The sequence below is a fragment of the Sander vitreus genome, chromosome 2 (assembly GCF_031162955.1).
Source record: "Sander vitreus isolate 19-12246 chromosome 2, sanVit1, whole genome shotgun sequence".
NCBI lineage: Eukaryota > Metazoa > Chordata > Actinopteri > Perciformes > Percidae > Sander > Sander vitreus.
In genome coordinates, this window is record NC_135856.1 from 18,562,800 (window position 1) to 18,584,952 (window position 22,153).

Sequence of the window (22,153 nt, forward strand, 5' to 3'; positions counted from 1 at the left end):
TCCCCCACAATTCCTTTTGTCCTCCCTCTATGGTGATGCAGTTGATATACTCTATGTCACGGAATGTACTACCGTGTGTGTGTGTGTGTGTGTGTGTGTGTGTGTGTGTGTGTGAGACTATGATGCATATCCTGTCCTCCGATGGTAAATCCTTGCTACCCTTGCGACTGGAGCATGTTTTTAATCCTGTCTTTCCTCTCCTGTTCTTCTTCCCTCTGTTTCTCATGCATGATGTCTCTTTCTCACTGTCTCTCCCTCTTGCTCACTTCCCCTCTCTCTCCCCCTCTCTGTCTCTCTAGGTGCTGGCTGCGATTGGACACATACTTTATCTGGAGCTTTATAGGCCCTGCTACACTCATCATTATGGTGAGATACACCTACATGCATGCTCACACACATGACACTGCACTACATGTACAAAGTAGACTTGCTGCCACATGTTCGTGCAGGAACGACATGGTTACATTAAGGTGTTCGTTAATCTTCCCACAAGGTTTGCCAGAGCTCCACAGCAGTGTAAGCGAAAGGAACTTTATATGTCAATTTAATAATTCCCACTCATGGATTAACTCTCAAGTGGGCACATATTCCAACAAGCTGGAAATCTTTGGAAGGACAAACCGCAGATTATGATAAGAACTCTACAAAGTTATGTTGCTCTTAAGCACTTATTTGATAATCCAGGCACTGTACTTCCTCCCGGCCCAGCTTCTTTATTACAATGCAGCCCATTGCACAGACAGCAAAGACACACAGACTAAAAAAAGTTTTGGAAAGAGAGAATGAAAGCAATTGGACATGTTCCTAATTAGGTGACTGTCAGCATGTACACTGAGCTCTGTACTCATTTTAGAAAGGTCAAGCAGGCTATCACTGATCTACTGTAACTAGAGCTGTAAGGGGCAGCAATGCAGATGGGCCTGCTCTGTTATGTCTCTCCGCCCACTGGTAACATATACAGCCTTGGAGACCGTGCACAACAGTCCAGACAGTCATTATTAAACCACCCTATCTATGCATTAGCAGGCCAATAAAATAGACAGCGTCTGTGGGAATTGGAATTCTATTGTAACAATGATCCTCAGTGGATGTAATGACTGCTGTATTTTTCCTGATGCTCAAGCTGCTGTATTTTGAGCACATAAAGGGCTGTTGATTGTGGGCTGATACTGTGTCCCCAAGCCAATTACTGCTGGAAGGGAAAATTAAATGATATGCACTGTGTGTGAGTGAATTGTTGTGGTGACACAACAATTGGTTGGTCTTTAATTAGGCTTGTTACCACAGAATATTACATTGTATGTTTGTGTGTGTTTCAGCTGAATGTAATCTTCCTCGGCATTGCTCTTTATAAGATGTTCCATCATACAGCTATTCTCAAACCAGACTCTGGGTGTCTGGACAACATCAAGTAAGTACATGTATGCATAAAGTCCTGCTATCACTCCAGCACGCCTGGTTCGAAAGCGGGTGTGATTATGCATGCTTGTGTGTGTGATTGTGTGTGTGGATTAAGTTAAAGGAATAATTCACTATTTTGGGAAATGCGCTTATTTGCTTTCCTGCCGAGATTTAAATCAGAAGATTGGTAGCACTTGTCTGTCTGCTCAATATGTGGCTGGAGCTAGCAGTCAGTTAGCCTGGAAAGGGGGATAACAGCTAGCCAAACTGTCAGAAGGTACAAGTAACAAACTTATCCTATTTATCCTACCAGTGCCTTTAAAGCTCACTAATTAACAAGTTGTATCTTGTTTGTTTTATCTGTACAAAAAAACAAACAAGCAGTGGTTTTACCGGGGATTATGTGCCAAAAATGTCTTAGCCCGGAGAGAAGTAGTCCTTCCCTGAATCTCCTGTAAAGCAACAAATTATTGTTTTAACACTTTGGTTTTTGTATGGATCAAACAAACAATATATACGATGTGTTAATTAGTAAGCTTTAGATTTTGTTAAAATGTAATTTTAAAACAGCCAGGCTAGCTGTTTTCAGTCTTAATGCTAAGCTAAGCTAAAAGGCTACTAGCTCCAACTTCATATTTACCTTCCATCCAAGTGTATTTACCAAATGTCAAACTATTCCATTAAAGGTGCTGACACACTAGGCAGACGGCAAAGAACTTGTTCTGACGAAGTGTCTTGGCCAAAAAGTTGCACTTGAACACACCGCAAAGACTAGAGTTGACGGCCAACTAACGTGCGTTCTGCACCTGCGTGAGAGGCAGCCCTACACTGTATGGATTAATCAGATGAGATAAAAAATATCAAAATGAGAAGAGCCTTCTGTGTGTGCCCTTTGTGCTGAATTAGACATAAAAAGGAGACGAGTTGCGACGGTGCATGACACACATTGAAAAACTAGGGTGACAGACGCTCACCGCCGGCCCAACTTGAACTGACGGCTGACGATCTCCTTGGTTTCTTCATCATAATCTTCATCAGCCTTCTTTGTATTTTAGCAGCACAATGAAGCACGCTTTCTTAATAATTTCAAGATGCTCCTCATTGAATCCATAATATTATCATTCCCAGTCATGTTATTACTCATCTCACCCTTAGAGAACGTTACTAAAATATGACTTCATTTCCACTGAACACTGAAACTCTGTCTCTACTAAGCTAACTAATCAGGATTGTGTTATTTCTTGTTCCAGTGCAGCTCAAGACAAAAGACTTTAGTCTAATTCAAACAATACGCTCATGGCTTGGAGCTCAACGCCTTACTGAGGCACAGCTCAGAAGCCATAATATAAATCACAAGATGGCTTACTCATTTGATTTATCATTTAAACATTAATGCCATGCCATTCATGACCGCAGTTTTAAGCAGGACTTCTAAGTGGGAAGCATTTCAGAAATAAAGACAAAATCAGCTGATCTTTGCTTCTCTGCAGTTCAGGGGAATGTAATCGAAAAGCCTGATGAAAGATGAAAATCGTAGAATGATTTAGAATATGATGCTTTTGGATCTTTTTTTCCCCTCGTTTTTAATGACTTTCCTTTGTCTTTTTGAGCACACTAAAGGCTCAATAGGTTTTAATGTTTTACACTTCATTAGTCATGTCTTTTTGTGGTTCATTTACTTGTTAATCATCATCATGCCCTTTTTGTCTTATTTTTTCTTCTTTTTGTTTTCTTTGTCTCTTTAACTCCAAGCCATCATAAGTTGTCTTTGTTGTGGATTGGCTCCGGTAAGGCCACTCTCCAATCAGGATGCTTTTCGTCTTCTTGGAGACATTTTGATTGGTTTGCTTGTTGTCCTATGTATCTGTCCAACCTCCCTCTATGCATATCCCTAAATTAACTGTTAAACTGCCTTGTGAAATGGATTACATGTTGATATGTGATTTGTGAGCCCCAATGACTTATAGACCTAATGTGCTATTGAAATATTATAATGGTGAGATGTGGATAATGGGAACCAGAGCTGATAGAGAAACCATGACTCAAGGGAGCACTGGAGAAAGAGGTGGAATGAAGGGATGGAAAAGTGAGGGATGAGTGTACCCTTTATTGAAGAGGGTCGTCAGACGAGCTTTATTGGAGGTTCTGTCTCGCCTGAATGGTGCCACAGAGGGAAACATCGAATCAATCACCTCAGTCCCACTCACTTACTCTCCTCCTCTTTCTCTCTTCTTTCCTCCTAACTCTTCTAATATCTCAACCTCTGTCATCTTCTCTCTCCCCCTCCCATCCCGCTCTTTCTTTCCTTACACCCTTTCTTTGTCTCCATCCCTCACATGAGAGGTGATCACTGTCCAGTCAGCCAATCAAATTAACAGCCATCATCTCGGCTGTGGCAGACCAGAAACTGTGACCTTTAGTAGGAAATGTCATTTATAATGGCTGCAATGTCCCTCTACTTGCTGCCCAGTGGAGCCACTCACATGGCCACACGCACAATAACGTGCACACGCTCAGACAAGGACTTACAATACATACACATGCCTCGACGCGACCACATTCCTCTAACATTTGGCCCTTATGACTCACTTTTGCATAGGCTTTATATAAAACGGAGGTTCACAGCCTTAAAAACTTTTATTAAAATTCATTCCATTAAAGTGTTATAGTCACAATTGCTCTAACAGACTTCAGTACCCACTTTTGCCTGCGAAAACGTCTTTTACCCTCTGCGATGTACTTTGAGTGATGGAGTTTGGATTAAACTTGGAAAAAGTCCTATATGCTTGACCTTCTCTGTACTTGTTGCTGACGTCAACTAGCTTATATCCGCCCCTCCCTCTCTTGAGATGGTATCTAAATGAGCAAATCCACTTTCTCTCTATTCTCTTACCATTTTCGTAGGAGTGTAATTCTTTTTGGCAAAACCTCCCACTGTTTTCTCCATCCCACTCCCACAGTGTTGGGATGGCAATTGAACCCTCTCTAACCCCTTTCTCTTGCCTTATGATCCCACATGCATTAAACGTGGCTGAATAGCTTTTCTGATCCAGTAAAAAAAAAATGCCTCTCATATCATTTATCACAATTAAACCTGCAATATATATACTTTACCCATTATGTGGCATAGCAAATGGTGATGTTGTCAAGAATGTAGGACACTTTAACTGATAGGGCCATGCAGCATTTCTCCCTCTCAATTATTTCCCCTCTTCTTCTAGGTCTTGGGTGATCGGGGCCATAGCCCTGCTGTGTCTGCTGGGTCTGACCTGGGCTTTTGGGCTGATGTACATCAACGAGAGCACAGTCATCATGGCCTACCTTTTCACCATCTTCAACTCTCTGCAGGGCATGTTCATCTTCATCTTTCACTGCATACTGCAGAAGAAGGTGAGGGAGACAAACAGACAAGGCTGTACAGAAATAGACACACACACATGCTAGCATTGATCAGCAGGGACACCAAAAATACCTGCAGAGCTGTCACAGAGTTTGATTGGTCATTTAGTAGCCCCCCTGGCTGCTCAATTCTCTCACTTTTTCACACTGACTACCTCTCACTCTCTCTTTCACTGTCTGTCTTGCCTTGTGGCAGCAGGTAACAAACAGTGTTTCTGTCTTCCCCCAACCGAAAAGAACGTTTTTCATCATCAGGCAGGGTCATCAAGCCTGAAATAGCTTGTTCAAAACTTTGATAATATTTAGCTCTTATTTGTTGTACATTTTGGACACAGGCAGAGGGAATATATGTCTGTTTTTATGTCTAAGTGGCAGTGGTAACAGATAAACTCCTCTGATGATTTAATACAACAACCTCACTCATATTGACAAACGCAATCCCCTTTTCATTTCGAAAAGATTAACTCATTTTATATATGTTTTGGGTTAGGTTTTTTAAATATTTGAATTATATGTGGCTTCCAGGAAGAGCCTACATATCCTGGGATATTTTTACAGAGTCTCCCACACACTCGCAGTGCCTGGGAGTACAGAAGAGGAGTAGGAAATGGAAAGAAAATTCATCAAAAGCGTAATACTCTCATCTGTCTGCAGTCCCGCAGAGAGTTTTTCATTTTAAGTGTACCACCAGTAAACACGTGCAGTGTGTGTGTGTGTATATGTGTATGTGTGCAATATACTTCAGTATGTGTCAGGCCATGGGATCAGGTATTCTGAGAAATGTCCTCAGAACAGTGCTGAGGTTTTATTTGGCTGCGACCCAACATGGTTTCTCCCAAGTTGCATGGAGCTACTCACCACACAGCTGTTCAAACAGAGCATGTGGCAATACACGTCTGTCAGTCCAACAAGCTTGTTAAAAAGCAATTAAAGTCCTATTTGTTCGAACTTGATTGGGATCTAAATGCAGATGTTCTGTGTGTACAAGTGCTTCATATGTCCCCCTGAGGAATATGTCTATTTCAGATGGATATGTGGCAGTAATAACATTTGGGGTGGATGTTTATGGGGGGAAAGTTTATAGAAGTTAATCTGTTAATGTCTAAATTTGGATGGAGTTAGTGTTCGCACAAGGAATTTGAGGACAAGAAGTTAACAGAGACACTATATTAAGTTAAGCCCTTCCAGTCTGTTTCTTTCCTGTTTTGTCATCTTAAAAATATGCTTCAATATGTGCAAGTTAAAAGTGGAACATCAATCATTTCCTCCTCCTTCATGTGTGCTTTTTGGTTGTATATATTATATACAGTATGTGGATAGTGTGTCGGTGTGTAACTCTCTCCCCCTCACACCTCCCCTGCCTAGGTGCGTAAAGAGTACGGCAAATGTCTGCGTACTCACTGCTGCAGCGGCAAAAGCGTGGAGACGTCTATCTCCTCCTCCAGTAAGACCACCACCTCACGGACGCCGGGCCGCTACTCCACAGGCTCACAGGTGAGCTTACCTGCCTGCACACCTGGACGCTACAGCACAGCAGACTCTCAGGTGAGGCCGGAGCACGCCATGAGGGTTTGGGTTATCGCTGTTCACTTTCAACTAGATTCAACTCAGAGTTTTTATTTTTATTATGGGCAAATTTAAGAATACTCTAACTGCAAAAAAGTGAGATAGCCCAAACCCTGACTCAGACCTTCACGTTTTGATGCTGACACACAGGTAGATGGAGTATATATGACATTGACGAGTGATTATTTTCCCCCACCTGTTTCTCTCTTGCTGGTCGTTGCTTTGCTTTTACCCTTTACTGCCTCTCCTGCACTAATTTGCCCTCATTTTGCACATCATACCTTCATATATTACGTTTCTTACCATATTTCCTTTCCTCTTTTGTCGTAATGTCCTCCCATTCCCTGACTTGCTCCTGCTCCTTCCTTTTATTCTTTCTCCCTTTCATTATTGCCACTCCTCTGTGTCTTTGTCCATACCTTTTCTTCCTCCTCTTCCCTCTCTTTCTCTCTCTCTCTCTCTTGCTTCTTTTCTCCTGTGTATAGAGTCGAATCAGGCGGATGTGGAATGACACTGTGAGGAAACAGGAGTCTTCCTTCATCACTGGAGACATCAACAGCTCCGCCACACTCAACAGAGGTAACCACGGGATACCTAACATTTGCATCCTCATCACTGTCACCATATCTACTGTATTAATAGCGGGAGGCTCAGGCAGCATACACTGTCATTTAGTAAAGTGGTAGGAGTCCAAACTCCTATTAATGGTACTGTGTTCTTCTAGAGAGGAAGATTAGCAGCATAGAGTGTAAATATCACTTACTACTTTTTTCTTGCTGCTTCAAAGGATGACTTTACAGGAGGGAGAGTTAGGAGGAGACTTGTCAAAACTGAAACATCAATCAGTTTGTGGTCCCATTATAATTCTACAGAGTGCAGAGTTGACTCTGCTACAGAGGGCTTCTATACTTATCTTTCCAAGGATTGTCATCTTTTGAAGCATTTGTGGGCGATACATCCTTTAAGTTAAAGTATGTGTGCAAGTCCTGAGCTGAACACCAGTGGTCCTTTCATTATTATACTTTAAGTTATGCAGAGCTGCATTAGATTAATACTTTATTGTTAGCTGTAAGTTAATGTAGTAGTGTGTCTCTTCAGTTGAAGTTACTGATTCTAAAATGAACTGTGAGTCCGTTTTCACCAATGTACGGTAAAGTAGAGCAGTGTAATGCATGTTCATCTCATTATATGAGGGCTACTCTAGTTACACCAAGCAATCAATGTGTATTAGTCTTAGTTCACTGTATTTCCACTGTATTCAGAGCTGTCTATTGATGTCCCTCAAGAGAAAGTCACTGTAAGAATGGATTCCATTAGTAGAGCTGTCTGAGGGCTAGGGTAATGAGGACATAGACACCCAAATGGCTGGACATTTTGACACACACACACACACACACACACACACACACACACACACACACACACACACAGTGGAACGCACACACGCATACACTGCCATTTGTTAGTCTCTAAGTCGAGGTGTGGCCCTTGCTTCCTTCAGGCTACTAATAAGCTGTTAGCATGACAGATTGATGCTAAAGCAGACACGGTGTGTGTCAGCGCCTGAATTATCACACACTTAGCGAGGTAGGGCTTAAGACACCCCCACCCCCCTCCTTCCCTCACACTTTAAAGTATGGTGCAGAGAGCTACTTAGCCAGTAGATTTCAAATGACTATGTACTGTGGCTTAGTGAATAAGGATGGGATGGAATAAATTGGATATTCTGATAAGAGATTGACTTGTTGAAATAAGGACAGAGTAAAATGGAGAAGGAATGTGTGCATTTGAACTTTGAAGTTTGGTTTGAAGACATTATTCAATGTAGAATATATATTGTCTCTTTTGTTATGTCAGTATTGATTAATGTGTATTGTCCCCTATAAATTAATTATTATATAATATATTATATAAATTTAAGTCTATACTGAAGTAGTTCTATCTACTCTGATGGCACATTCCACTTTTCTATTCTTTGTAATTTATTCTACCTGTAGCTCAGTTACGTCAGTCAAGTTCAGGCTGCTGGCCAACTACTCGTATCTGAAATAGTAATGAAGGTTTACTAATATGAACTAAACTGTGGTATCCTACAACAGTGGGGAATACAAAACGTGTGGATTAATCTATAGGAACTGTCGTGGTCATTCGTCTTCTGTTTTTGTGTCTTTATGTGTACATGATCCCACCTTGGGAAGGAAATGCACTGAGAACACTTTTGTGGCCCCTTTGTCCATTCACTAGCCTATAGTCATGCTGCTCTGCTCAAGCGTATTGAACTGCAGCACAATCTTCTCCAAGCCATGCTACTTTCTCTCTCTCTCTCTCTCTCTCTCTCTCTCTCTCTCTCTCTCTCTCTCTCTCTCTCGTCCCCTCCCTCGGCCTGTATGCAGTGGCTGCAAGAATGACTTGTCAAGCTTTTTCTTGGCTTTCACCTCAAACTATGTTTGCTTGTTTGATTTACTTGTCCTCTTCTCTCCCTCCTTCTTCCACACACTCACTTTCCATCTCACTCTCCCTTCCTCTTTTTCCTTCTCGCTTACCTCCACTCTACAACGTCTACATGCTCTCTCCTACAACCTCTCCCTCTCTCTCTATCTCTCTGCTCTGCCTTTATTTTCTTGAGTGCTTCTCTCTCTTCCTCTCTCGACTTGGCTGTTGCTCTTCCTCTCTCTTTTTCTATCTGCCTGTACCAGGAGCCATGGCTAATCATCTTATAACTAATGCTCTCCTTCGTCCCCATGGTACTAACAATCCTTATAACACTCTCCTGGGGGACTCAGCAGTCTATAACAACCCAGCCGTGGGCATGTATAACACCCAAGGTGTGCCTGATGTTCCTATAAATATACAACATTTGGAACGTTAGCTTAAAGCTATTTTTATTTTGCATGATTATTTCATTTTAAAGTTTGCTACTGTGATTCACTTTTGGCTGCATATCTGATCTATCCTATGGCTCCCAAGCGAGGCGATCAATCACACTGCAATATTCTTTCACAAAGGACACCCACTGGGCAGATCTCACAGCACATACATGTGGAGATGAAATTCTGGTGATGATTTATCAAAACAGCATAACAAGTGCGGATTTATTGTATGCTATAGATGCACACTATATATTACTGGTTGCAGATTCTTTTAAAAGCTACTTGGGAGCCATGAAATATTTGTACTATTTTGTGTTAATGTTCTATTTTATACAGTATGTGCTTCATTTTGAATGTTATTTTGTATGTGTCAGTTGGGGCTTGTATTGCTGGTCTTAGTGCATGTCTGCTCTATACGCATGTTTTAAATGTAAGCTGTGCTTTTTATGTTATATAGGTGTTAAATGAATAATGAACCATGCTGTAGCAGCCAGTTAACAATAAGGCCCTGAAAAGCCGACAGGGTTTCTTTGTTAGACATTTTTCATCATGCCTCCAATAACTGTGCAAGTGTTGATTTTGTAGCTGCTGAAAATTGTTTCTCTTGATGTATGAACTCACTTCTGTCTGTTTTCTCTCTTCTCCCTCATGCTGTCCATTAGCACCATATCGAGACACAAGTATGAGCTAAATTATTACTCAACTACTTCCATCAATTGTCTTCTCTCTTTGCTTGCTTCCAAAGCACTTTGAACATTTTCAGTCCAATCTACATCCAAACAGTAGTTTTGTTTGGCTAAAACGTTCAGTCAGTCCATGTGATATGGTTGTCTTATTTGGTTTGTCACACATTTTTATATTCCTTTATAGGAAATGCTATTTCCGTAGAGTAATAAATCCACAGTAAAAAACGAGCATTACCATTGAAATCATTGAATTGAAATATTTTTTAACAAATGAACAAATTGACATTTACCTTATATTTGAGTGCAGTAGGTTTGCCCTTAAATTACTCACAATGTAATATCTTTACACTCCACAACATATTATATTTATTCAACATTCTTATTTTTCAGTGAAATTCTAACTTTTTTTGTATCGCTGTAGTGCTGGTAGTAATTGAGAAAAGAAAGTACCTCTGAGGTTTCTCTTAAATAAATTATGAACGCTTGAAGCATTTTTTTTCTTCCAAGAATATTATCAATGCTAGTTTGTAATCCTCAATTCACAGCACACACTATGATATCAAACATGACTACAATCTCTCTTCTGAGAAATCCACTTAGTTTATTTAAGAATCCTAATAATTATGAGGGGTTTTTTTATTTTTATTATTTGTTCCTCAGAGGGCATCCTGAACAACGCAAGAGACTCCAGTGTTATGGATACGCTCCCTCTTAATGGTAACCATGCCAACAACTACAGCATGGCCAGCAGCGAGTACTTGAGTGACTGCGTCCAGATTCTGGACCGTAGTGGCGGCTACGGCACCCACAGCAACCATAAGGAGACAACCCTGGAGAAGAAGATCCTCAAGGAGCTGACCTCCAATTACATCCCATCCTACCTCAACAACCATGAGAGAGCCACCACCGAGCGCAATCACAATCTGATGAACAAGTTGGTCAACAGCAGTATGGCCAATGGAGGTGACTGGTTTAATGTCAACTATTTCCGGTTTAGACAGTCACACACATTTGCTTTATCTAGAACAGGGACACTACTTGTAAAGTGCATAATTATACACTTTTGTGCCTCAAACTTTTTCGCTTTTCCTGTGTTTTGTCTGTGCTTTGTATGTATTTTGCTCGCAACATTTATACTATTGATAGACATCTACATATGTTGCAAATTATTGTGTTAAAGCTTTAGTGCGTAGCTTTTTGATATTAATGAATGTCCGTTACATTCATGCCACTGCAAAGTGATTTGCTACAAAGCTAATTAAGACTATCAGCTCCACACAACTCTCTCTGTATTTCTCAGTATGGCTATGTTCAGAAGATTGTGTCGTCTGGTGACTTTCCCACACAGAAGCTCGAGTAAAGATAATTACCTTTTCTGAAGAGTCCATCATGTTTTTTAATCCTCTGCGTCGTCTTTGGCTACAGGTAACTGCGTGGCGGAGGGGTGGGGGCGCGTGCGCCATCACGGAATGCTGTATCATGTGGACGCGCTGACAGTGTTGTTGTCATTACTTAGAATAGACAGAAACTATACAATGCAACACTGACATATCACATTTTAACTAAGTTAGCGTACAGTCACCTATTTAGAAGCCAGCAGAGTAACATCATATTTTGTTTGGAGTCATGATTCTGGCCACCTGGCAAATGCAATTCCAAAATGATGTTTACCTGCGCTGCGCTCTCCGTCTGTGCCTGCGTCCTACCTTGCAGTTTTTACCGTGGATCTTGTGCTTTAAGCTTCCAAATGCTCCACTATGTTTACCAGCTATGCACCAGCTAGTCCGCTGTTTGGTTCTCGCCAAGGAACATACAGTGGATTTGTTGAGCTTTTTTGCTGAAAATAGCTACCTGCTGCTACCACAATGATGCATATGAGAGCAGTAAGATCAACCAAAACAGTGAATTTGAGGGCCGGACAATGAGATCAAAGATGATGAAACCCTCCGTAAAGCTGAGAGGAAGATCTTGTGAAAATATTGATTATTGCCACTTTAAAAAAGTCAAATACATTTTTTAACTAGTTAACACTGAAATATCCACTTTAAAGTGCTGAAATCATCACCATACTAGCAATAACACTGTTCCTTGTTGAAATGACCAGAAATATGCTATAACTATTATTTCTGCCCGGGTCTTCCAGGGAGCATGGCAGGAGGCAGCAGCAGCAGCAGCAGCAGTGGAGTTGGTGGGTGTGTGGGCAGCAGTAAAGAGGACAATGGTCCCATGATACTGGACAACCCTGCAGCCTTCCCCCACGAGGAGAACCTGGGTTTAGAGATTATCAGAGAGGAGTCCAACGCTCCGCTCCTGCCGCCACGGCCTCCTCCACCAGACAGCCACCCCCCACCTCCGCCACCCCCTCACAGCTTCTCCCGGCCACGGCGCATTCCCCAAGAGACCAGCGAGAGCTTCTTCCCCCTACTGACCAACGAGCACACTGACGAGCACACGCATTCACCCAACCACAGAGACTCACTGTACACCAGCATGCCAGTGCTGACGGACCTTCCAGATGGGCAGATGAATGGTTTTACAGACGGAGAGGAAGACAGTTCCGGAGAGCTGCAGCCCTGTAAGAGTGCCACTGCTCCGGAGCTGGACGACGTCTATTATAAGAGCATGCCAAACTTGGGCTCCAGGAATCACCTTCACGAGCTACAGAGCTACTACCACATGGGCCGTGGTGGCAGTGATGGATACGTGGTGTCCGGCAGCAAGGAGGAGTCTGACTCGTCGCCTGAGGAGCCGCCCGTAGACCCTTCCCACCTGGTTACCAGTCTATAGAGCCAATCAAGAGACTTCTATCCCTCCCCAGCCCATTCTCACACTTCCGACCTTCCAATGAAAACATTCTGTGTTGTTGACTGACAGACTGAGCTGGCCCACCCCTGGATTGATGTACTGTGTGTGACGTTAACTGTGGTTCATGACAATATGGTTGCGAATTCGCTGGTCAAATGAAAGCAGGGACTGAATGTATTGTCATAAATCGTGCAGACTGAAAGGGCGGTTATGAGAGACTTTTTGTGAACATACAACAGAAATGGAACTTTGAACCTGGAAAGGAGAGGAGGGGAGGGATTCTGTAATTTCACCCTACCTGTTACTTTAATATGGAATCTTGGATTGACCGGAGCCCCAGAAGTTACCCAATATGGACCTCTGGCAGATCATAGCATATAGTCTCCACTACCACCACAACAGGGGCGTGGCCCCCAACCCTGGTTAAAGGAGCTGTTTGTCTGTTTGTCTGTATGTCTCTTTCTCTGTCTCACTCTTAAAGACACATACTGGGATGATGTTTTCACCTTTCTAAAGGGTAGAGCAGGATATTGCACTCCAGTGTACACAACATAAACTGGCCTTAAAGAGGCCCTGCCCCACTACCTGCCAATCAAGTGGAGGATGTATGATATATGCCCTCACTACCGATCATCCCAAAAACTATTTTATTGGGCAACTGAACTGTTACCATAGCCCGCTGATGTTCTGAATCCTCTTCCTGTTCGTATCTGCTAAACTGGAGTTGTGTCTGGGCTGGTGTAACATTCCTGCAAGTTGTAGTGACTGCGGCTACTGTGTATTTCACTGAAAACAAAGAAGGAAGATCATAATACAACAGACTGAATTAAAAAGGGTTCCGTTTCTTCTCCTTTCTTCTGTAAAAGTTTTCAGTTATCAAAGGATTATAAAGAAATCACAAACTGTTTCTATGTATTGTACAGAATACAGATACAGATACAAATGTTGCATATGACCAAGTCTTTTATTTTTTACATTTTTTAAGTTGCAAACCTTTTGTCTGTGGAACTGTTCTAAAATGTCACGATGATATGTTCTGGTCACTGTAGAAGACAGAATGAGCAAGGAACAATCTGTCATGTCACTATTTCGTAAATACAGAGACAGTGAAGCACTCCTTAATTAATATGCATATACCCTACGCTCACTTCATTCTGGTCCTTTTATAGCAACACCACTGTCACTTACATTTTGCAAATCAATTGTTACTATATACTTTACCACTGTGTAGATTTAAAACTACAGGGGAAATTAAGTGGCTACGTTTTGTTTGAAAGAGATGGTTGCTATGGAAATGCTGCATTTTAGTCTGGAAGTGGGTCTCATCTCATTTGTTCTTGAATAAAAGGGTTTCCTTCCTGGTGAAAAAAAAACAAAGATATGAGATATTTGGAGCAACACAAGAACATTCTCTCTATTGCCAAATATTCTACCAATTGACATTGCTGTGCTGGATGAGATTGTACAGAAAAAGAATGCTGAGTCATTCTCTTAACTAAAAAAAGAGAATTTCCACTATTTGAAAAAGGGTGGGTCTTACCTGTGAAATGCCATTATTACACCATTTATGTGTATTGAAGATGAGAAAACCCTGCACATAGCAGCACTGTCCAATGTGGAAATCCAGTGTTTACTTATTTAGGAGAAAAAAAGTGTATGAAGTGTAGCTTGCACATTTATCCCACAAGCCCCCTTCATGTCCCCAAGAGAGAAATTATTTATTTATCTGTTTATTGGTTTGAAGACAGCAAAACAAACTTGGAGGAAAAAACGCTGGCTTTAGGCAGGAGTAAATAAATGGCACTGGGTTTGTTTTACGGTTCTTTTTTAAATTATTATGATCATGATTATTATTACAATATTATTGCTAATTATTTATTCTTTTTGTATGGGTTCCAAGTTGAATGATCTCATAACTAATATTTGTTGTAACAGTGAAAGTTGTTTGCCAACAAATAAATTACTGACATAGCCTTGCGGTTTTCCGCCTCTTCAGTGTTATCAGTTGTTACATCGAAATTAAATGCAAACACAGAGTTAAACCCAGCAGTGTTTTCACTTCAAATATTCATTTCTAGTCATTTAGGGAGATTACATACTGTTGGTATGCCAACATTTCTGTTTCATTCTTGGATGAAATTCTGTAAAAGCTTTTCAGTATTGTTTACAGAATAATATTGAGCACTTTATTTTGGAAGAATTTTGATTGTCTGGCAAGTGTATTTGCTACAGTTCTCCTTCGCATTGAGACTAACTCTCCATTTATATATGTACAAATTCCATATGTATGTGGGCCACCTGAGAGAAAAGCACATGTGACTAATCTTCAATAGTCACTTGAGGATTAGGTTGAGTGCAGGTTGTGCTAATAGATGTATGTTTGTGTTCGAGGGCAGCTATTACTATTTAGGTCAGCTTCCTGAAACAATTTCTTTTGCAGAATGTAATGTATACCTTGATGCCACAACAGTAGGATACTACAAAAGGAGATACAAATGGGGTATCACAATACAAGATTCAGTTTGTTTCCCTGTACATCATGGTTGTCTAATGATTGTGTATTGTGCAACAGTTATACTATACTATTGGAAAGTAAGCCATCAATGGCCTCAGTCTCAGTTGTATGCCTTGTCAGAGGGGAGCTCTTCATTGACTACACATGCCATGGTTCTCAGAAATCCTGAGAAAACCTGAGACCACCTGGGGCCTCCTCGCTTGGCAAGACTTATTATTACAGACACGGAGCAAGTTGGACTCAGATTTTGAGCCTTGCCTCTGATTGGTGACCACCTGGAGGTGGACATTGCAGGGCACCTTTAACGAGATTCATCTACACAAATAGGTGAAAGATTTCAGAGACATGTTGTCTGAACTAACTGAAGTTAACAGTCGGCACATCATCTCACTGGCTCAGACCCTGTGATCCTGCATTTTTGTCAAGGGTTCCTAGACTCTGGGGTGTCCCATTCTGCACTCAAGGAAATGCTGGCTAAAAATAAAGATGTAAGAATGTCAAAACCTCTATATGAGGCTGCTCTCGTGCTGTTGCTGGTTTGTTCCAAAATAGAGGCAGCTGTCTTTTTACCAATACCAGTGTTTGGCATTAGGTAACGACGTTATCTTTTCAATAACGGGGTAATCTAACTAATTACTTTTCCCGTTGTTACAACGCCGTTAACGTTACTGGACGTTAAATGCGGTGCGTTACTATGCACTGATTGAATAAACTGTGTTATCCGAATGCACACCTGGCTCACAGCTAGTGAGGAGGTAGGTTAATAACGAGGTAAGATTATGATTGAGTCATGTTTCATGGTAGCCAATCAGAGCCAGTGTTTTTACACACATGCCAGCACACGCGCCACACACACACAACAGCTAAACAGAGATTCGATGAAGCAGCAGAGATGGCGAGTCAGGAGCAATCCGATGAAAAGTTGGCATTTTCAAGGTGGAGATATAAGCACTACTTCAAATTCATTGTGGACAAAGGCAAGAACGTGCATGTAATGTGTACATTATGTCCAGGAGCAAAGACTTTGTCGACATCCGTTGTAAGCAACTCTAATTTAATGAAGCATCTCACAACGACACACGCATCTACAAAGCTAGTGGCCAAAAACACCGATACCTCCACAGATGATAGCTCGCCATCCACTAGCAAAGAAGGACTCAGAGCAAAGTCCTCCAAGCAGCAAAAGCTAGATCTTTCTGCCTCACAACAACAAAAACTGCTCAAAAAAATACAAATTCTTTGACATATAGCAACTTTGTTTTTAACAGTAACGCAAATAGTTACTTTCCCTGGTAACGAGTTACTTTTATTATAGAGTAATTCAGTTACTAACTCAGTTACTTTTTGGAACAAGTAGTGAGTAACTATAACTAATTACTTTTTTAAAGTAACGTTCCCAACACTGACCAATACTAGTACAGACCTCTGCCTAAAGGTCCAGGGTGTGGTCCTGCAACCAAATCCTGCTGTCAGTCCTGTCAGCGCTCTAAAGGTGTGTGAGACCAGCCCATCAGAAATCACACCATTTTATTTGTCTTTCAAACTAGAGCTCTGAGGCCTATCACTGTCCAGGCCTCCCAACTGTATGTTACCCAACAGGTCTCTGCCTCTACCATGAGTTGTTAAGGCACATTCTATACATGGCATCATGGCATCATGGGCATTGTGGTGTTGGTACTCTCTTGCTGAAACATGTGCCTCTTCCACTTGGTCTGTCCCTTCTACATAGTACCTGCCTAATGGGATGAAGCGGTAAGCACCTCCTTTGGGAAGCATGTGCTTAGTGTTGCCCAGCAATAACCATTCTTAATGATTCCCTGGGTGGACTGTGGTAAATCACAGATGAGGGATTACTTGTTACTGTTTCCAGTCATTTTTGCCTCTGGAGAGGAGGACCAAGCAGCCTATACACTACGTCCATTTGGCTGTAGTGTCTTGGCAAGACTGGCAAGATCGTCTGAAACATTTTCTTTAAGCAGCAGTACTCGTGGCAGTAGCTGTGGGCCTAAGGGTGTGTATGTAGTAGTAGATTTGTAAATAACTTTTTTGCAATGGGCTGGAATCCTGCATGCATATTTACACATTGGTCTTTTCTCAGGACTACAAACAGGTTTCACTTTTTTTTTCAGAAGCCACCTAACACTTACACTCCCCCTGTCCCTCCTTCACTCCCTCTCTCTCTCTTTCCCTGCCACGCTGCCAGTAGCAGGCTGATTAAACGAGCATTGGTCTATGTGGGTCATATCTCTGCTGGAGTGCTCTGATCGGTTAGTGCTGCCTGGCTGTGTTATCTTTCCACTCTCTGTGTTTCCCTCCTTCAAGGGAGGCATTCAGTATGTCTTACAAGGTGACATGTCTCTCAGACTCAGCTCACAAACCAAAGGCAGAAGACTGCAAGGATGAGCAGGGGTATACATTAAATGGAATCAATCTGTTTATATATATGATTAATTATTGACTGTGGCAAGCTGAGGCCCTGAAAAGATGCTCATAGCTTAAAATAGTCCTGAGAAAAGGTACAGAAATGTTCTCGCAATTCTTTAGACTATGCTGAGAAATAGCAATATGAAAATTCAACTCAAAGATGTCATAGAACGCAATTAGAAGACAAATATAAATGTTTCAAATATTCTATCATAACCAGTAATTAAGGGATAATATTTTAGATACAGTATTTAAAGTACAGATTTTGACAAATATATCAAGGCCCCCTTATTGTCTTTTTCCCCTGGGCTTTTAACCACACCTCACAGTCTATCAGTGGATGGAGTATGCTCGTATCATACAGACGTTTTCATTCTGTTTATAGAAGCAAAGGTTGATTGATTGAATGTGCTTTAAAGTTGATCAGTGTGCTCTTTTTTCCCAGCGAGTCAGTCCCTAAATACTTCTGATGAATGCAACCTGCTATGCAAATGGGATCCAGTGTTACCGATGAATGCGAATAAATGGCGTGCATCAAGCAGCCCCCATTGTGAAACTGATATTACATTGTGGTCTCTGTTAATTAAGGCAACTATGACATTTAAGGCCGAGTTTGAATTTGATTAAATGCAGAAAATCAGCCCATCCATATACGGTATGACATTTCAAGATTTCCATCCCATTTCCTTCTTCTGCACTGTTAAGCATTATGAAGCACAAGAGGCATATTTCTCGGCCATTCGGATATCCAGTTTAGGTTCTGATGGAATGGAATGGAACACATGACCTCACATTCTATAATTCCTGTCTTGGAATTTATTGTATTAAATTACACAGTTTTAATAGTATTGTCCGGGAATTCCATCCATCATTTTGTGGCCATCCCTTAGTTGATAAGACGCTCGCTGTGAGAGAAAGCTAATTAGTCTTTCTCTAAGCCACATCATATTAGCTTCTGAATGGGTAGCCTTGCCCTGACCTCTGGAAACACATAAAAATGCACAGGGGTCCATCCACTGACCTGTGTGTGTGTGTGTGTGTGTGTGTGTACATGTGCATGTGAGTGTGTGCGTGCGTGCATTCATGCGTCTGTGTGTATGTTACTAGCTCATCTGTTTGCGCTGCCCAGCCTGTGTGCTGCAGCATATGCACTCTGCTCATCTTCTCCTCACTTTTCCGTGAGAATGCTCATTGAAAGAAAGACACTTAACAGGTACATACAGGCCACCCTAAATAATTAAATAACTCTAATTGGCAAAAATAGGAAAAGAAGGGCCTTAGTAAAAGAGTGACAGAAAGTGAGCTATAGAGTGGGAAAGATGGGGGAGAGAGTGACCATCTATCCACTGGCTCTTTTTCTTTTTTGAGGTCACAAACACCCCCATGCATGTTTAATTGGCTTTGGGATGGCATGGTGTTTCTGCTGCCACTGCTGTGAGTCAGACTCACTATGCCTTTTCTGGAGCGTGCCTTTTCACGGAGGCTCAGCAATGGAGATACTATTTTAGGAACACATTAGGAGCCCGGAAAACACTGACATTTAGACTATTGCCGGGATGGCTGGAAGAGGGAGAGGGCTAGTCACTAGTGTATATGACAGATAGACAATAGGTTATTGCCAGTGTGCTTTTGTGGAGAGCTAGTACAGTAGGCCAGACCCATGTCAAATTACTCTCTGAAATGGATTAATTTGCTTCTTTTAAATTGATCGAGCTTCACTAGCAAAAGAACTGATTAAAATGTCCCAAATGTGCAAATCACACATAATTCTAACTACACAAGGTTGGAATGAGGAAACACTTTTAATTAATAATTTATCATGGTCACACAGGAGGAAATCCAGTGCAAATAAAAAGATGTACTGTCAACCCTCATGGCACACATGGACATTCTTCCTGTAGCAAAGATTAGGAGTGCATTTTAAACCTAGTCCATGAAGTTTCTGTTTTTGTGATGACACACTACCTTACTACCTTACCTTAAGTATATTTTCTTGAGAACTACTGTCATTTTATGTTACCATTTGAGCTCTTTATAAGCATAAAGTGAATTCACAATGGAGGAATATTGTGACTTTATGACCATGGTTTATTTTCAATGTTCTACCTACCTACCTACCTACCTATCTACCTTATATAAACAATGAACTATTTATAGTTATTGACCTGTTGCAAGGTATTTCCAGGCTCAGACTAGAGACAAAAGCCAGAGAAAAGAGAGCCCAAAGTTTCTTTTACAGTTGTATAATTTCTCCTGGATGCTAGATGGAAACACGGTGTCTTGGTAAGTGTTCCTTTTCCACCTTGCCCTTGATCTCTAACACCAGTATAAAAAAATTAAATTACACATAATTAGCATGATTTAAACACCAATACTAGGTAATTGCATGCATTACTAAGCTGTACTAGGGATTATAGCTGATCACATATACAAGTATGTGAGGTCGGGTCTGAAGTTAATCTATTAAAACCGTAGTGATTTTCGAAAGAGTGTCTTGCAAAAGAAAAGGAAATATGTTTCTGTCCACCTATTCTCTATTGTTGTGCAGAGAAACAGCATGCACAAGCACCTCGCAATGTTACCATGATAACCTCTACTTTTATTTTCTAACCTCACTTTTCTTTATCTTTCACTGTGTTAATTTGGAAATCTTTGAATCCATAACTCGCTCTGACTTCAGTACACCTTTAAGGCAGCTACACACCAACCCAATAATCGGCAATTGGACAGTCTGTCGAGGTCAGTGACTCGAGTCTGTTCGGTGTGTTCCGTGCAGTCGTCTGTTGGAGGAGCTGTCGGCCTTCATTTTGGCCAACCTGACATGCTCAGTCGGAGACAGGGCAGTCGGGACTCACCCGGAAATGGCAAGCGGGATGACCGTGACTAAGCCTCTCAAAATCTGACGAAAATCTTTTAAACTGACCTTTGTCGATCTGAAATGAAGACAGATTCAGCAACTGCATGGCCTATTAAAATGTTTTCAGAAACACGTTTCAGTGAACTATTTTAGTAAAATATGAGTTCGTATTCTGAACAAGCCGCCATGACAGTCTGGCTTTGAATTTCTGGAGAAACCAGACCCACGTGACGTGTTCGTCCAATCAGCTACCTGTTTTCATTTTTTGGGCAACAATACAGATTAGCGCCGCCTGCTGTTATGGAGACGAATTATGTCTCGTCTCTTCGGTGTGTTCTGAGGCATTTTTAGTCATATTTTCAGTCCAACTGCCTTTTCTGCCAACGGTTGGCCATCTGGTTGGTGTGTAAGCAGCTTTAACTTTCCTTTGATTGGTTTGATTGTTGCTATTGTTTTTGCTTGTGTAGCTCATGTGCACTTATTCAAAATGCACACTCAAAAAACATTTGTCAAAGAAGCTCTCAGTTTGTTGGGGTTATTCAGTGGTGTAGTATTTTAGCGGGTATACTGTACTATATAAATATATGGACCAGAATGGACATACCATAGTGGGGGGTCTGGGTGTCCTCCCCGAGGGGAAATTTTGAGACACAGACTTTATTTCCTGCATTCCGATAGACTTTTTTTGCACCAATTTATGGTGGAAGTACCTTTATTTAGCCTACGTGAAGGAAAACACAGATGGCAATTCAAAATATATCAAAAATATAATGGAAAGTATGTTGTTACGTGTCATTGTGCATTTTTAAGTGGGTATATGGAAATCCTGGAGCTTTCTTAGTGGGTATACTGCGTATACCTATATATCACGTAGACTACACCACTGGGTTCATTGCACCAGACTCAAAAAGTAGGCTACTACTAAATAAACATCCAAGGCATGTGTGCTGCTCTGTCTATCTTATTCAACATATAAATATAAATATATTAGCAAGGAAAGAAACAAAGATAAGAAAAGGGATGTCAGAAGCATTTGACACAAGTAATTAAATGTTCATAATAATTACGTTTAGGAAGTGATTTAAAATGTGATGGAGAATTAGCCTGCCTTTGATTTTGAATTTACTAGGTTTTGAAATAACCAATAGGAATGTTGATGTGTACACCCGGCTCTGTTGCTATCATGCTCACCATGATGTATTACATTAGGTGAAGCAGCAATATGACTCTGCGCCTTGTTTTTTTATGTTTTTTTTAAACTAAATGTGATGTCGGGAAAATCTGCAATAGAGCAGATACTGTGACTGTGGCATATACATTTTTTTTCTCGGTTTTCAGGGCAACAAAAGTGATGGGGGGTGGGGGCAAGAATGCAAAAAAACAATATGAAGAAAGGTAGAAACAAAGAAAGCAAAGCATGAGAAGAGACAAAGCTATAACAGAGCAGCAAAATGAGTACAGTAATGTGTGGATAACATCCAGACACAGAAAACGATGAGACAAACAGAGGAGAGGAAGAGCATCCTCTATGCTATATCTCCACATACTGTTGCACCGCAGTCCAAACTGGTGTCTCCCAGGAGCCCTGTCTCCCTTTTTCTTCTGATTAGTCATGAGGCACAGCTGCCTT

The 22,153-nt window shown here is 41.2% G+C and overlaps 1 protein-coding gene across 1 annotated transcript in view; it reads left to right on the forward strand.

Moving 5' to 3' along the window:
- The window catches only part of adgrl3.1 (adhesion G protein-coupled receptor L3.1), a 129,041-nt gene extending 115,481 nt beyond the window's left edge, over positions 1 to 13,560 (forward strand). The window contains exons 18-26 of the mRNA XM_078259523.1: positions 300 to 366; positions 1,320 to 1,411; positions 4,623 to 4,791; positions 6,166 to 6,294; positions 6,852 to 6,945; positions 9,063 to 9,191; positions 9,899 to 9,916; positions 10,583 to 10,885; positions 12,066 to 13,560. Coding sequence (XP_078115649.1) covers positions 300 to 366; positions 1,320 to 1,411; positions 4,623 to 4,791; positions 6,166 to 6,294; positions 6,852 to 6,945; positions 9,063 to 9,191; positions 9,899 to 9,916; positions 10,583 to 10,885; positions 12,066 to 12,709 — 1,645 coding nt within the window. The 3' untranslated portion in view covers positions 12,710 to 13,560. The remainder of the gene's footprint in view (positions 1 to 299; positions 367 to 1,319; positions 1,412 to 4,622; positions 4,792 to 6,165; positions 6,295 to 6,851; positions 6,946 to 9,062; positions 9,192 to 9,898; positions 9,917 to 10,582; positions 10,886 to 12,065) is intronic.
- The last annotated feature ends 8,593 nt before the right edge of the window (positions 13,561 to 22,153 follow it).